The following is a 15,281-nucleotide window of genomic DNA, read 5'->3' on the forward strand; positions in this document are numbered from 1 at the left end:
TAAGCATTTTGAAGCTTACTTTATTTATTTATAGCAGTATAGAAACATGTATACTTAATTCATTATTTGAATTTTATTCTAATAACTTTATTATTTTTAAACTTCTTAATTTTAGGACTTTAAACATTATTTTATTGTGGCTTGATTTGCATTTCCTGATGCTTGGGAGAATCTTTTCATGTACTTGTATGTCATCTACGGAAATATCTGATTGGTCCTTTGCCTGATACTTAATTGGATTGTATCTTTTTGTTGAGCTATATGGATTTTTTTTTTCTTTTTTGTGTGTTTAAACCTTATCAGACGTATTATCTTAGTTTCCTTTTCAGATTGTTCATTGCTAAATATATGTAAACACAACATGTTTTGATTTCACAATGTTGAATTTTTCAACATTGCTGAATTTATTATCTTTAGTATTTTTTCTTCTGAATTCTCCAGATTTTTTAAATACAGAATCATGCCATCTAGGAGTGTAGATATTTTTACTTCATTTCCAGTGAAAATGGCTTTCTCTTTTTTCTGTGATAAAGAAAAGTTCTGTATAGAACTTCTGATAAATTATAAATGGAAGTGGTGAAAGAAGGAAAAAAAAATTGGAAGTGTATTTTTCTTACAGAACATTTGCCAGATAGTACACAGAATTTTAATATGTTGTACCAGTTTCCACTGTTATGAAAAACTTATACTTATTTGGTATATTTGTTACTATTAAGGAATAAATATTCATAGATTATTAACTAAAGTACATACTTTATTCAAGTTTTCCTGCCTTTTACATAAGGTCATTTCTCTGTTCCATTATCCCAAGAGTATACAGTGTTAAATCTTGTAGACAAGTCTCTTTTGGCACTTGTTAGCTATGATTGATTTCTCAGACTTTGTTTTTATTGGCCCTCAAGGTTTTAAACCGTACAGGTCAAGTATTGCATAGACGACCCCTCAATTAGGATTCATCTGATGTTTACCTTATAACTGAACACAGATTATGATGAGTTTTTTGAAGGAAGACCTGACAAGTGTCATATCAAGGGTAGCATCCTGACTTATCGAGGTTGATGTAACCCTTGAGGTATTACTAATGCAGGGGCCCCAAGTTACTCTTTTCGTTGTCCTTTAAACTGTTCTCCTCAGATGCACTCACACTGAAAAGCGACGAGCTGTACTCCACCTGCTGCAGGAAAGAATAGCCACACAAATTATTTGGAACTTTTCTACCTGAACCTCTTGTATATGTTCCCCTTTACTCAGGCATTGATAAATATTGGTATAGACACGTGTTTATTATGTGTGCATATATGTTCACGTACACATGTATATGTGTGCATGTCACTACAGATGTCATAATGCAGCCGCATTTTATATGTTTTCCTCAAATTATTCTAGTTTTGGCCATATTGATTTCAATTGGCTCCTGTGTTACTTTGCACACCCCAATTATTGAGTGTGCTTTTGTGAGAGATACAAAGAGCCCTTCCCTTCTGGCCTATAAGATTCTCAAGTTCATCTTGTATATCATTTTCCCTGGTGCTAGAATCAGCTGTTTATTCAAGAAGCCCCATTTTCTCTCATTAGAAAATGGTATTAGAACTAAGATGGAGGTAACTAGTGTGTTTATAGCTACTGACATGTTGTTGCTTCTAGGCCCTCTTAGCTGACACGGCATAGAGTTGTATGTACGTATGTATGTATACTAATCCATAATATACATGCATACTACACACACACACACATATATATGTAATACATATGCATATGCATACATACACTTGTTTATCTGTAACTTCCCGCTCCAACATTGAGAAACCTGGCTACCACCTTTAACAGTTCATTCATTTAATTGTATGATTCTAATGTACATATCTTAACAAAATCAGGATTATTAACTATTACCAGCATGAAGAAACCTACAATTAATGTGTACTGTGTGACTGATCTGTACAGTTGACCCTTGAACAACTTGGGGTTAGGGATGCCAATCCCACACATGGGACAATGTGTCTATAATTTATAGCCAGCCCTCCATATGTGCAATTCTGTATTTACAGATCGTGTAGTACTGGGACACGTGAGTATTGAAAAAAATCCCCACGTATGTGGACTTTCACAGTCCAAACACATGTTGTTCAAGGTCACCTATAGTTTCTTTTGCCTTTAGTCTTACATGCTCCACTTATTGATAAGCTTTCTTAGATCAGCACAATTTTTCATACTTCCCTCATTGAGGTTGTAGACAAGTCTCTTTTGGCACTTGTTGGCTCTGATTGATTTCTCAGACTTTGTTTTTATTGGCCCTCACAGTTTTAAGCAGTAAAGTTCAAGTATTTTGTAGACTATCCCTCAATTAGGATTCATCTGATGTTTCAGTTCAGTTCAGTTCAGTTCAGTTCAGTCGCTCAGTCATATCCGACTCTTTGTGACCCCATGAACCACAGCACACAGGCCTCCCTGTCCATCACCAACTCCCGGAGTTTACTCAAACTCATGTTCATTGAGTCAGATGTTTTCCCAAAATGTAATATAATTGGAATCCCATAGTATAGAAACTTTGAATATATGTTCTTTTCACTTCTTAATATGCATTTATAATCTACCTATGTCTTTTCATGGCTTGATAGAACATTTTTGGTCATTAAATATTGTTCCATGATGTGTATGTACTGCAATTTATCGCCTTCACCTAAAAGAACATTTTAATTGGCTCCAATTTTGTAAAATAAAAATGGTATAAGCATTTGTTGCATTTTTAAATCAGTTGTGTAAAATCAAGAATGTGATTCCTTAAATGTAGGTTACAAAGTGCTTGTGATATTTTGCATTCCCAGCAACAATGAATGGGGATTCATGTTGCTTCACATCTTTGCCAGCAATTGGTATTATCAATGTTTTTTTAATTAAAATGTCCTACTAGGTATAAAGTGGTATCTCTCTAGTTTAATTTGCAATTGTCTCTTGGCAAACAAATCTGAGCATCTTTTCTTTTCTTTTTTTCATTTATTTTTATTAGTTGGAGGCTAATTACTTTACAATATTGTAGTGGTTTTTGTCATACATTGACAAGAATCAGCCATGGATTTACATGTATTCCCCATCCCTATCTCGACTCCCACCTCCCTTTCCACCCGATCCCTCTGGGTCTTCCCAGTGCACCAGGCCCGAGCACTTGTCTCATGCATCCAGCCTGGGCTGGTGATCTGTTTCACCATAGATAATATACATGTTTCGATGCTGTTCTCTCGAAACATCCCACACTCGCCTTCTCCCACAGAGTCCAAAATTCTGTTCTGTACATCTGTGCCTCTTTTTCTGTTTTGCATATAGGGTTATCGTTACCATCTTTCTAAATCCCATATATATGCATTAGTATACCGTATTGGTCTTTATTTTTCTGGCTTACTTCACTCTGTATAATGGGCTCCAGTTTCATCCACCTCATTAGAACTGATTCAAATGAATTCTTTTTAACTGCTGAGTAATATTCCATGGTGTATATATATCACAGTTTCCTTATCCATTCGTCTGCTGATGGGCATCTAGGTTGCTTCCATGTCCTGGCTATAATAAACAGTGCTGCAATGAACATTGGGGTGCATGTGTCTCTTTCAGATCTGGTTTCCTCAGTGTGTATGCCCAGAAGTGGGATTGCTGGGTCATATGGCAGTTCTATTTCCAGTTTTTTAAGGAACTCCACACTGTTTTTCCATAGTGGCTGTACTAGTTTGCATTCCCACCAACAGTGTAAGAGGGTTCCCTTTTCTCCACACCCTCTCCAGCATTTATTGCTTGTAGACTTTTGGATAGCGGCCATCCTGACTGGCGTGTAATGGTACCTCACTGTGGTTTTGATTTGCATTTCTCTGATAATGAGTGATGTTGAGCATCTTTTCATGTGTTTGTTAGCCATCTGTATGTCTTCTTTGGAGAAATGTCTGTTTAGTTCTTTGGCCCATTTTTTGATTGGGTCATTAATTTTTCTGGAATTGAGCTGCAGGAGTTGCTTTTCATATGCTTGTTTTCTATCCTTACATCTTCTTTGGCCAAACAACTTAAATATCAGCTTCTATATTTTGCCCATTTTTAATTGAGCTGCTGTCTTCTTTACAGAGTATCTGTACATGTTGGATAAAATTCCTTTATCACATCTGTATCTTACAGATACTTTATCTCAATCTTGGCTTGTCTTTCCATTTTCTGCTAACTTCTGCAAAACAAACCTTTTTATTGCAATGAATCCAGTATATCATTCTTTTCCTTCATGGATCATATTTTATTTTCTATCTAAACTCATCAAACCCCAGGACACATAGATTTTCACCTGTGTTTTCTTCTATAAACTTTTACAATATTTTATTTATATTTACATATATGATCTGATTTGAATTCATTTTTATGAAAAGTACAAAACATGTATCTACATTCCTGGGCATCAGTTTTGAAATTTCCAAAAGAATTATTTGCATTTGACTTTGAATTGTTCCAGTAAAATCTGTTGAATGTTCAGTCGGCCTTACATACCTGAAATAAATCTCATTTGTCAAGGTGTATTATTTTTTATTATACATTGCTGGATTTATTAACTATAGTTAGTAGGGAATTTTCTGTCTGAGAGAGATTGTGTAGTTTTTTTTTTTTTTCTATTTTGTAATCTTTTTGTCTTATTTTGGTATTAGAATTTTAATCTCACAACATGTTTCCATGTGTTTAAATTTTTGAGAAAAGATTGTAGATAATTATTAATATTTTTCATTTAAAAGTTTATTAGAACTCACCATTAAACTTCTGGGCCTAAAGCTTTCTGTTTTGGAAGGTAATTGATTATTGATTGTATTGGTTCAAGTTAAACAAAAATAGGCCCATTTAACTTATCCATTATTGTGTGATTTTATTTTTTTTTCATCTTTTTGAGATCAGTCCATTTTTTCTAAGTTGTCAAATTTTGGACCGTGGAATTGTTCCTGTTTTCTTTAGTATTCTTCTAATGTCTGTGGGATCAACAGTGACAGTTTCATTTCTAATATTTGTAATTTGTGTCATCTCTCATTTTTCTTAACATGGTTAGAAAGTTTTAACTTCATTGTTCTTTTCAGACAATATTTTTATTTTTGGTTTTGTTGATTTTCTGTCATTTTTCTGTTTTCATTTTCACTAACTTCTGATCTAATTTTTAATTTGTCTTCTTCCATTTACTCTAGATTTATATTGCTCTTCTTTTTCTACTTTCCTAAAATAGAGGTTTAATTTTGTGATGAAAATATTTGTGTATCTATATATGTATATTTTTTTAATGTTGTAAATTTTATTGAGCTCCATATAAATGTTGATTTTATAGTCTCAATTTCATTTAGTTTAAAATAATTTTACTTTCTTTTTGAGATTTCATCTTTAACCTACTGTTATTTAGGAGTGTATTGTTTAATATTCAGATTTGGAAACTTTGAAATTTAGGAAATATTTAGAAATTTTCCTGATATATTTCCGTTATTGATTTCTAGTTGCCTTAATCCTTTTGGGCTGCTATAACAAAGTACCTGAGTAAGGGTAGTTTATAAACAACAGAAATTTTGTTGTTGTTCAGTTGTGTCTGACTCTTTGTGACCCCAGGGACTGCAGCACGCCAGGTTTCCCTGTCCATCACCATCTCCTGGAGCTTACTCAAACTCATGTCCATTGAGTCCGTGATGCCATCCAACCACCTCATCCTCTGTCATTCAGCTCTCCTCTTGCCTTCAATCTTTCCCAGAATCAGGATCTTTTCAGTGAGCCTGCTCTTTGCATCAGGTGGCCAAAGTATTGGAGCTTCAGTTTCAGCATCAGTCCTTCCAGGGAATATTCAGGACTGGTTTCCTTTAGGATGGACTGGTTGGATCTCCTTGTAGTCCAAGGGACTTTCAAGAGTCTTCTCCAACTCCACAGTTCAAAGGCATCAATTCTTCTGTGCCCAGATTTCTTTATTGTCCAACTCTCATATCCACACATGACCCCTGGAAAAACCAGTAATTTTTTATGAGACTAGACTTTGACTCGATGGATCTTACTCAGCTAAGTGATGTCTCTGCTTTTTAATGTGCTCTGTAGATTGGCCATAACTTTTCATCCAAGGAGCAAGCATCTTTTAATTTCATGGCTGCAGTCACCAACTGCAGTGATTCTGGAGCTCCAAAAAATAAAGTCTGTCACTGTTTCCATTGTTTCTCCGTCTATTCTCCGTGAAGTAATGGGAACAGATGCCATGATCTTAGTTTTTGAATGTTGAGTTTTAAGCCAGCTTTTTCACTCTCCTCTTTTTCTTTTATTAAGAGGCTCTTTAATTCCTCTTCACTTTCTGCCATAAGTATGGTGTCATCTGTATATCTGAGTTTATTGATATTTCTCCCAGAAATATATATTTCAGCTTGTGCTTCATCTAGCCTGGCATTTCTCATGATGTACTTGACATAGAAGTTAAATAAGCAGGGTGACAATATACACCCTTGATGTGCTCTTTTCCCAATTTGGAACCAGTTCTTCTTTTCATGTTCAGTATTAACTGTTGCTTCTTGACCTACCTACATGTTTTGCAGGAGGCAGGTAAGGTGGTCTGGTATTCCCATCTCTTTAAGAATTTTCCACAGTTGATTGTGAACCACATACTCAAAGGCTTTAGCAAAGTCAATGAAGCAGATTTTTTTTTCTAGAATTCTCTTGCTGTTTCTATGATCCAATGGATGTTGGCAATTTGGTCTCTGGTTCCTCTGCCTTTTCTAAATCCAGCTTGAACATCTGGAAGTCCTCGGTTCATGTACTCCAAAAGCCTAGCTTGAGAATTTTCAGCATCACTTTGCTAGTGTGTGAGATGAGTGCATTTGTGCAGCAGTTTAAACTTTCTCTGGCATTGCCTTTCTTTGGGACTGGAATGAAAACTGACCTTTTCCCGAAATTTACTTCTCACAAATCTGGAGGATGGTAAGTCTGAGATCATGATGCCAGAAGTGTTGGTGACTGGGGACGTCTCACTTCCCAGTTCATAGACTGTGCCTGCAAATTCTGTCCTTACACGGTAGAAGTGGCTAGACATTGCTGTGGGATCTCTTCTATAAGACCATTAATCCCCTTCATGAAGGTTCCACCCTTAATGACCTAGTTCAGTTCCATCAGGTCAGTCACTCAGTCGTGTCCGACTCTTTGCGACCCCATGAATTGCAGCACGCCAGGCCTCCCTGTCCATCACCAACTTCCGGAGTTTACCCAAACTCATCTGATGCTGAAGCTGAAACTCCAATACTTTGGCCACCTCATGCAAAGAGTTGACTCACTGGAAAAGACCCTGATGCTGGGAGGGATTGGGGGCAGGAGGAGAAGGGGACGACAGAGGATGACATGGCTGGATGGCATCACCACCTCGATGGATGTGAGTTTGAGTAAACTCTGGGAGTTTGTGATGGACAGGGAGGCCTGGTGTGCTGCGATTCATGGGGTCACAAAGAGTCAGACACGACTGAGTGACTGAACTGAACTGAATTGAACTGATGTCCATCAAGTCAGTGATGCCATCCAGCCATCTCATCCTCTGTTGTCCCCTTCTCCTCCTGCCCCCAATCCCTCCCAGCATCAGGGTCTTTTCCAATGAGTCAACTCTGCATGAGGTGGCCAAAGTGTTGGAGTTTCAGCTTCAGCATCAGTCCTTCCAATGAACACCCAGGACTGATCTCCTTTAGAATGGACTGGTTGGATCTCCTTGCAGTCCAAGGGACTCTCCAGAGTCTCCTCTAACACCATAGTTCAAAAGCATCAATTCTTCGGTGCTCAGCTTTCTTCACAGTACAACTCTCACATCCATACATGACCACTGGAAAAACCATAGTCTTGACTAGACGGACCTTTGTTGGCAAAGTAATGTCTCTGCTTTTTAATATGTTATCTAGGTTGGTCATAACTTTCCTCCCAAGGAGTAAGCATCTTTTAATTTCATGACTGCAATCACTATCTGCAGTGATTTTGGAGCCCAAAAAAATAAAGTCTGACCTAAGGTCCTCCCAAAACCCCTACCTCCTAAGGTCATCACATTGAAAGGTTTTAGACCATTGCACTAGTTTAATTCTCGTATCTGAGAACAGTTTTCAAAAATTGTTTATGTTCTTTTAAGTCTCTGAAAATATTATTTTGTTGCCCACAGTGTGTTCCACGCTGGTGAATATTCCATGAGGGCTTGAGAAAAATGTCTATTCACTAGGTGTGGAGTATTATATGAATATCACTTACATTAAGTTGATCAATAATGTTATTCAGGTTAACATTATCTTTTCATATTTTCTTCCCTTTTTATCTAAGAGATAATGAAGTCTCTGACAATGATAGTTGATCTCTCTTTCTCCTTTCAGTTCTATCAGTTTTTGACTCTCATTATTTAATGCTACCCTTTATTCCAGACAATTTTCCTTGTTTTGAGGTCTTTGTGTAAAACTCAAATATAGCTACTCCAGCTTACTTTTGGTTAGTGTTAGCATAATGTATATTTTATGGCTTCCCCAGTGGGTCAGAGGTAAAGAATCCACCTGCAATGCAAAAGATGTGGCAGGAGCCCCAGTTTCAATCCGTGGGTTGGGAAGATCCCCTGGAGAAAGAAATGACAACCCATTCCATGGGAAACCCCATAGATGGAAGAGTCCAGCAGGTTACAGTCCATGGGGTCCAAAAGAGTTGGACATGATTTCGCAGCTGAACAACAGATGTATATTTTACTTTCCCTTTAGCTTATCTGATTCTTTATATTTAAAAAGGGTTTCTTGTTTACAGCATATAGTTGAGTCTACTTTGCAATAATTCAACAAAAATGTTTCAGAACAAGGAAAATTGCCAGAAGTAAAAATTGTATAGTAAGAAATGGAGGCTCTCTGCTCCTGCCCGTTCGACAGATAGCTGTAACTTTCGTGCTGTGCCAGCCGCATCTCTGAGACAAGATGGTGAAGGTCGGAGTGAACGGATTCGGCCGCATCGGGCGCCTGGTCACCAGGGCTGCTTTTAATTCTGGCAAAGTGGACATCGTCGCCATCAATGACCCCTTCATTGACCTTCACTACATGGTCTACATGTTCCAGTATGATTCCACCCACGGCAAGTTCCACGGCACAGTCAAGGCGGAGAACGGGAAGCTCGTCATCAATGGAAAGGCCATCACCATCTTCCAGGAGCGAGATCCCGCCAACATCAAGTGGGGTGATGCTGGTGCTGAGTACGTGGTGGAGTCCACTGGGGTCTTCACTACCATGGAGAAGGCTGGGGCTCACTTGAAGGGTGGCGCCAAGAGGGTCATCATCTCTGCGCCTTCTGCTGATGCCCCCATGTTTGTGATGGGCGTGAACCACGAGAAGTATAACAACACCCTCAAGATTGTCAGCAATGCCTCCTACACCACCAACTGCTTGGCCCCCCTGGCCAAGGTCATTCATGATCACTTCGGCATCGTGGAGGGACTCATGACCACCGTCCATGCCATCACTGCCACCCAGAAGACCGTGGATGGCCCCTCCGGGAAGCTGTGGCGTGATGGCCGAGGTGCTGCCCAGAACATCATCCCTGCTTCTACTGGCGCTGCCAAGGCCGTGGGCAAGGTCATCCCTGAGCTCAACGGGAAGCTCACTGGCATGGCCTTCCGTGTGCCTACCCCCAACGTGTCCGTTGTGGATCTGACCTGCCGCCTGGAGAAACCTGCCAAGTATGATGAGATCAAGAAGGTGGTGAAGCAGGCGTCAGAGGGCCCTCTGAAGGGCATTCTAGGCTACACTGAGGACCAGGTTGTCTCCTGCGACTTCAACAGCGACACTCACTCTTCTACCTTCGATGCTGGAGCTGGTATTGCCCTCAATGACCACTTTGTCAAGCTCATTTCCTGGTACGACAATGAATTCGGCTACAGCAACAGGGTGGTGGACCTCATGGTCCACATGGCCTCCAAGGAGTAAGGTCCCGGAAGCCCCAGCCCCAGCAGGAGCACGAGAGGAAGAGAGAGATCCTCAGCTGCGGGGGAGTCCTTGCCCCACCTCGATCCTCCACCACACGGAGAATCTCCCGACCTCCACAGTTTCCATCCCCAAGGCCCTGAGGAAGGGGAGGGGCTTAGGGAGCCCTGCCTTGTCGTGTACCATCAATAAAAGTACCCTAGACCCCCCCCCCAAAAAAAAAAAAAAAAAAAAAAAAAAAAAGAAATGGATAGGCTTCACTGGTGACTCAGATGGTGAAGAATCTACCTGCAGTGTGGAAGACCTGGGTTCAATCCCTGGGTTGAGAAGATCCCTTGGAAAAGGGAATGACTACACTCTCTGGTATTCTTGCCAGAATTCCAAAGACAAAAGAGCCTTGACCTGTATACAAGTCAAGAAGCAACAATTACTACTGGACATGTAAGAACAGACTGGCTTCAATTCAAGAAAGCAGTACATCAAGGCTGTATACTGTCACCCTGCTTACTTAACTTATATGAAGAGTATATCATGTGAAATCCCAGGCTGGATGAAGCACAATCTCAAATCAAGATTTCAGGGAGAAATATCAATAACCTCAGATATACAGATGACACCACCCTTATGGCAGAAAACAAAGAGGAACTAAACAGCCTCTTAATGAAAGTGAAAAAGGAGAGTGAAAAAGTTGGCTTAAAACTCAACTTTCAGAAAACTAAGATCATGGCATCCGGTCACATCACGTCATGACAAATAAATGGGGAAACAATAGAAACAGTGGCTGACTTTATTTTGGGGGGCTCCAAAATCAATGCAGATGGTGACTGCAGCCATGAAATTAAAAGACACTTTCTCTTTGGAAGAAAAGTTATGACCAACCTAGATAGCATATTAAAAACCAGAAACATTACTTTGCCAACAAAGGTCTGTCCAGTCAAAGTTATGGTTTTTCCAGTGGTCATCTATGGATGTGAGAGTTGGACTATAAAAAAACTGAGTGCCAAAGAATTGATGCTTTTGAACTGTAGTGTTGGAAAAGACTCTTGAGAGTCCCTTGGACTGCAAGGAGATCCAACCAGTCAATCCTAAAAGAAATCAGTCTTGAATGTTTATTGGAAGGACTGATGCTGAAGCTGAAACTCCAATACGTTGGCTACCTTATGTGAAGAACTGGCTCATTTGAACATAATCTGATGCTGGGAAAGATTGAAGGTGGGAGAAGGGGATGACAGAGGATGAGATGATTGGATGGCATCACCGACTCAATGGCCATGAGTTTGAGTAAGGCCCTGGAGTTGGCAATGGACAGGGAGGCCAGGCATGCTGCAGTCCATGGGGTCACAGAGTCAGACACAACTGAATGACTGAACTCAATTGAAGAAATGAATAGAACTGAAAGGAGAAATAGAGAAATCTGTTATCCTTATTGGAGCCGTTTAACCCCTCTTTTTTGGAGAAGGAAATAGCAACCCACTCCAGTATTCTTGTCTGGAAATCCCATGGACAGAGGAGCCTGGCAGGCTACAGTCCATGGGGTCACAAAGAGTCAGACACGACTGGGCTACTAAAGCAAACAGACCACCCCTCTTTTAGGCTTCCTTGCTTCTCCTCTTGACATGTCTTCCTTCCTAAAAGAGAGTCAGTATCTGACTGTTTATTCAGCTGTAATCTACTGCTATCCTGAAAGTCATTTCATTGGCTTTTTAGTCATTAGGTAAGGGAAGCATTTTGTAATCTAATATTTAAGCCTCAAGCAATTAGTGTCTGGGTATTGTCCACCACCAGTGCTATTTCACTGCCAGAACTTCTGTTTTTCCCTGTTAGAAAATGTAGGGAGTTGCTGGTGAGAAAAGTATGCCCTTCTACAGCTGGATTGAGTTTCTAGTAAAATCTTTTAATATATTAATTTTTTTTTACTTGGATACTTACTTACAATTTTGTGATGGTTTTTGCCGTACATCGACGTGAGTCAGACGCAGGGAAAATATTTTAGCGTGGAGAGCAGGACTTTGGAATGGAGAACATTCTAGGTATATTTCACAATGGTTATTCTTCCCTTCCCTCTGCCAGAGTCGGGAGATCTTTCTTGGAACTGCACCATGGAACCTACTGGGTTTCCTAGAGTTTAATCTGTTTCACAAATGTGGCCTCTCCCCCCAGACTTGAGCACCCACAATTTATCACTCTCCACTTCGTCCTCCACACTCAGCATCCACAGTTCATGAAAGTTACCATCAAGGGCTACTGCCAGTTCATGGCTCCTGTGGCTCCTTGCCCTGGAAGCTGATCTCAGCTGCGATTCTCTATTAAGCTGTCTCTCTGGATTTGGGAGTGAGTGTTTGTCTTGAAATCTCAGTTCCCTTACAAATCCAAGAAAAATAATTTATTTTCAGTCTGTTCAGCTTTTTCTCCATGCAAGATTGAGAATGACAGCCTCTAAGCTCTCTATATTTGTGCCAAAACTGGAAATTAGCCTTACTTTGTTGATAAATTGTTCTAATTTTGGACACTGAGAAATCTTTCAGAAGGACCTCAGTTTTCTTCAAGTGTTGTTGTTGCTATTGTTATTATTATTTAGCGTTTACTTACTTTCTGCTCCTACATAGAAACAGTCATTTCTCCAAGGATTACTGGTTCTTTTTATTGGAAAATGCCATGTAAAAACTAACAGTGGTCACTGGGTTTACTTGTTTCTATTGTAGTTCTAGAAATTCTATACTATGCCTCCATACAATTTTCACTACCCCAGATTTATTTTTCCTGCAAACATTATCTGCTTTTTGAGTACAGGAAATGTACAGAAACAAGAACATACTATTTAAATTATTATATTCTCTTACTGCCCATGAAAGGCTAAATCAGAGTATCTAGGCATAGAAAAGAAATATCTATTGTTCACATACTCTATAAGATATTTCTATGGCCTCAAAAGCTAAATTAAAAAAAAAATGTCCTAGAAAAAAATCAATCTCCACACTAATTTTGAGAATGAGAATATTATGTTTTGATTTTTATTACAGGGATGGTATGTGTGAAGTAGGAACATGACCTTGTGAAATGTTAGGGAATCTAAGACAATAATCACCATTTTTAGCATAGGTGAACTTGATTTTTAGGAGAACATGAGCTTTAGGAGAATAATAAGCTTAACAAGCTTGAACACATATAGGAGATTCTGCCCGCACTTCTGTATGTGATCCCAATCACCCTTTCAGGATGGAAGCATTTTTTTCCCTAGCTGCTAGAGGTGTTGGTAGCTGAGTCTGTGTACTCTCTGGTAAATGCCCTTGTTGAAAAGAGCTACCTAGACCAAGGTTGCTGCTGCTGCTGCTAAGTCGCTTCAGTCGTGTCCGACTCTGTGCGACCCCATAGACAGCAGCCCACCAGGCTCCCCCGTCCCTGGAGTCCAGAATACTGGAGTGGGCTGCCATTTCCTTCTCCAATGCATGAAAGTGAAAATGAAGTCACTCAGTCGTGTCTGACTCTATGCTACACCATGGACTGCAGCCCACCAGGTTCCTCCGTCCATGGGATTCTCCAGGCAGGAGTGCAGGAGTGGGTTGTCAGTTCCTTTTCCAGGAGGTCTTCCCCACCCAGGGACTGAACCCAGGTCTCCTGCATTGTAGGCAGACGCTGTACCGTCTGAACCACCGGGGAATCCATTTTCAGGGGTAATCCGTAAATAACAGTTGGTCATTATGGAAAGCCACTGCCCTTGCCTCAGCTGGGACAGCTGTGAGGGGCTATGTCAGTTCTAGAGCCACTCTTAGGATAACCTTATCTGCTGTTGCAAATATTCTGTAGTTCAAAGTCTTCCTCTGCTTAGTCCCACTTTTTTCACACCTGACTGGTGGCATTTTTTAGAGTATATCCCTATAAATCTCCTGCACCCAAATCTCAGAACCTTAGTCTTTGTTCACAGAACCCACCTCTGACAATGTCATGTTTTCATAATATACTATATGATGAAATAATGGAAGCATAACAGAATATCTTTAAAGTTTTATTGTGCATTTAATTTTGTCTGGCATATATACTTACATTTTGCTATTAATACTCCCAATAACATCTTAAAGTTATCTATTTAAATTGATATCCATCCTAATTATGCCATCATTCAAATTGTACCTGTTATGAACTTTGATTCTAGTCAGGCTTTTGATTAAGGTGCTTTTAAATAAATAAATAAATAATACTTTAAATATTTAAAAGATGCTTTCAAGTAAATAGATAATGCATCTGAGATTAACTTTCCCAACTTAAAAAAAACCTGAAATTTTCAAAAAAGACTACAAAAAAATATAAATCCTAGAGATTGACATTAAGTATTTTTATTCCATTTGTCATAGGTTAGAGAAAAGAGGAAGATAATTCTTCTGTTAATTGTTTTTTTCTTTTACACATTCTCATAATGGCTAATACATATAAAAACCCTAACCCTAACCCTAATTTTAACCCTAATCCCATCCTGAGAGTGTGCATATAAGACCAATTTGTTCGGAAGTCCAACAAATTTAGCCTTAGTATCCAACTAACAGAATGACCTATATACTGTTGCTTTTACACATGCTTCCTGACATCCTGGGCTAGAAACAAAGGTAGTGAGCTAATGTACTCTATAGAGTGCAAAAGGGGAGGAAAGCTAAAGTGATTAAATCACTGAAATATTGCCACTTTTAATATTTTTATATATCTCTTTTGTATTTGGTTTAGTTTTGATTGAACTATGATTGTATTACAGACATGAGTCAACATACTTCTATACTTAATAACCCAACACTTTTACATACCATAAACCTATGATAAGCACTGATTACGGAAGTAAGAATTATTCTGAAATGTTTTCATGAATATATAATATTCTATTGAGGGTATGCTTCATAGTTTATTTTCCTGATGTCTTTTTATATTGCTTGAATATTCCATATTATGGAAGTTCTATATTTGTTTTTGTTCATGATACTTTCATAGCACTTAATAAAATTTTGTTATTGTGTCTTTGAAATGGAACTATCAGTGAAATGTTATACTGCCATTTTTTATCTTGAAATATATTACAAAAGTTTTAGCAAATATATTGTTAAATCATTTAGAGTGCTTCCTAAAATAGATGGTACCTATTTTATCATGTCTTTGCCAACATTATATATTCAATATAGGCTAATTTTAATAATGAAAATTGAAGTTGATGGACAGTCAGTGAATGAATTTAAATGTTAATAGTTGCATAATCCATACATATTCTGAAATAGTTACAGTTTTAAGTTATCTGTAATAGATTAGGTAGAGCAAAATAGATAGCTTGAAAAGTGTGAGGAGGTAGGTAAACAATGATGGTTTTTCTTG

General features: G+C 38.7%; 1 protein-coding gene across 1 annotated transcript; it reads left to right on the forward strand.

Moving 5' to 3' along the window:
- The first annotated feature begins 8,867 nt into the window (after positions 1 to 8,867).
- LOC122439480 (glyceraldehyde-3-phosphate dehydrogenase-like) lies at positions 8,868 to 10,142 on the forward strand. The gene has a single exon (XM_043464520.1). The coding sequence runs from the start codon at positions 8,937 to 8,939 to the stop codon at positions 9,936 to 9,938; it is 1,002 nt and encodes a 333-aa protein (XP_043320455.1). The 5' UTR covers positions 8,868 to 8,936; the 3' UTR covers positions 9,939 to 10,142.
- Positions 10,143 to 15,281: the final 5,139 nt, after the last annotated feature.

The sequence above is a fragment of the Cervus canadensis genome, chromosome 4 (assembly GCF_019320065.1).
Source record: "Cervus canadensis isolate Bull #8, Minnesota chromosome 4, ASM1932006v1, whole genome shotgun sequence".
Taxonomy (NCBI): Eukaryota; Metazoa; Chordata; class Mammalia; order Artiodactyla; family Cervidae; genus Cervus; species Cervus canadensis.

Coding starts and splice junctions, on each gene's coding strand:
- LOC122439480 (XM_043464520.1), top strand. CDS start 8,937: ATGGTGAAGGTCGGAGTGAACGGATTCGGCCGCATCGGGCGCCTGGTC.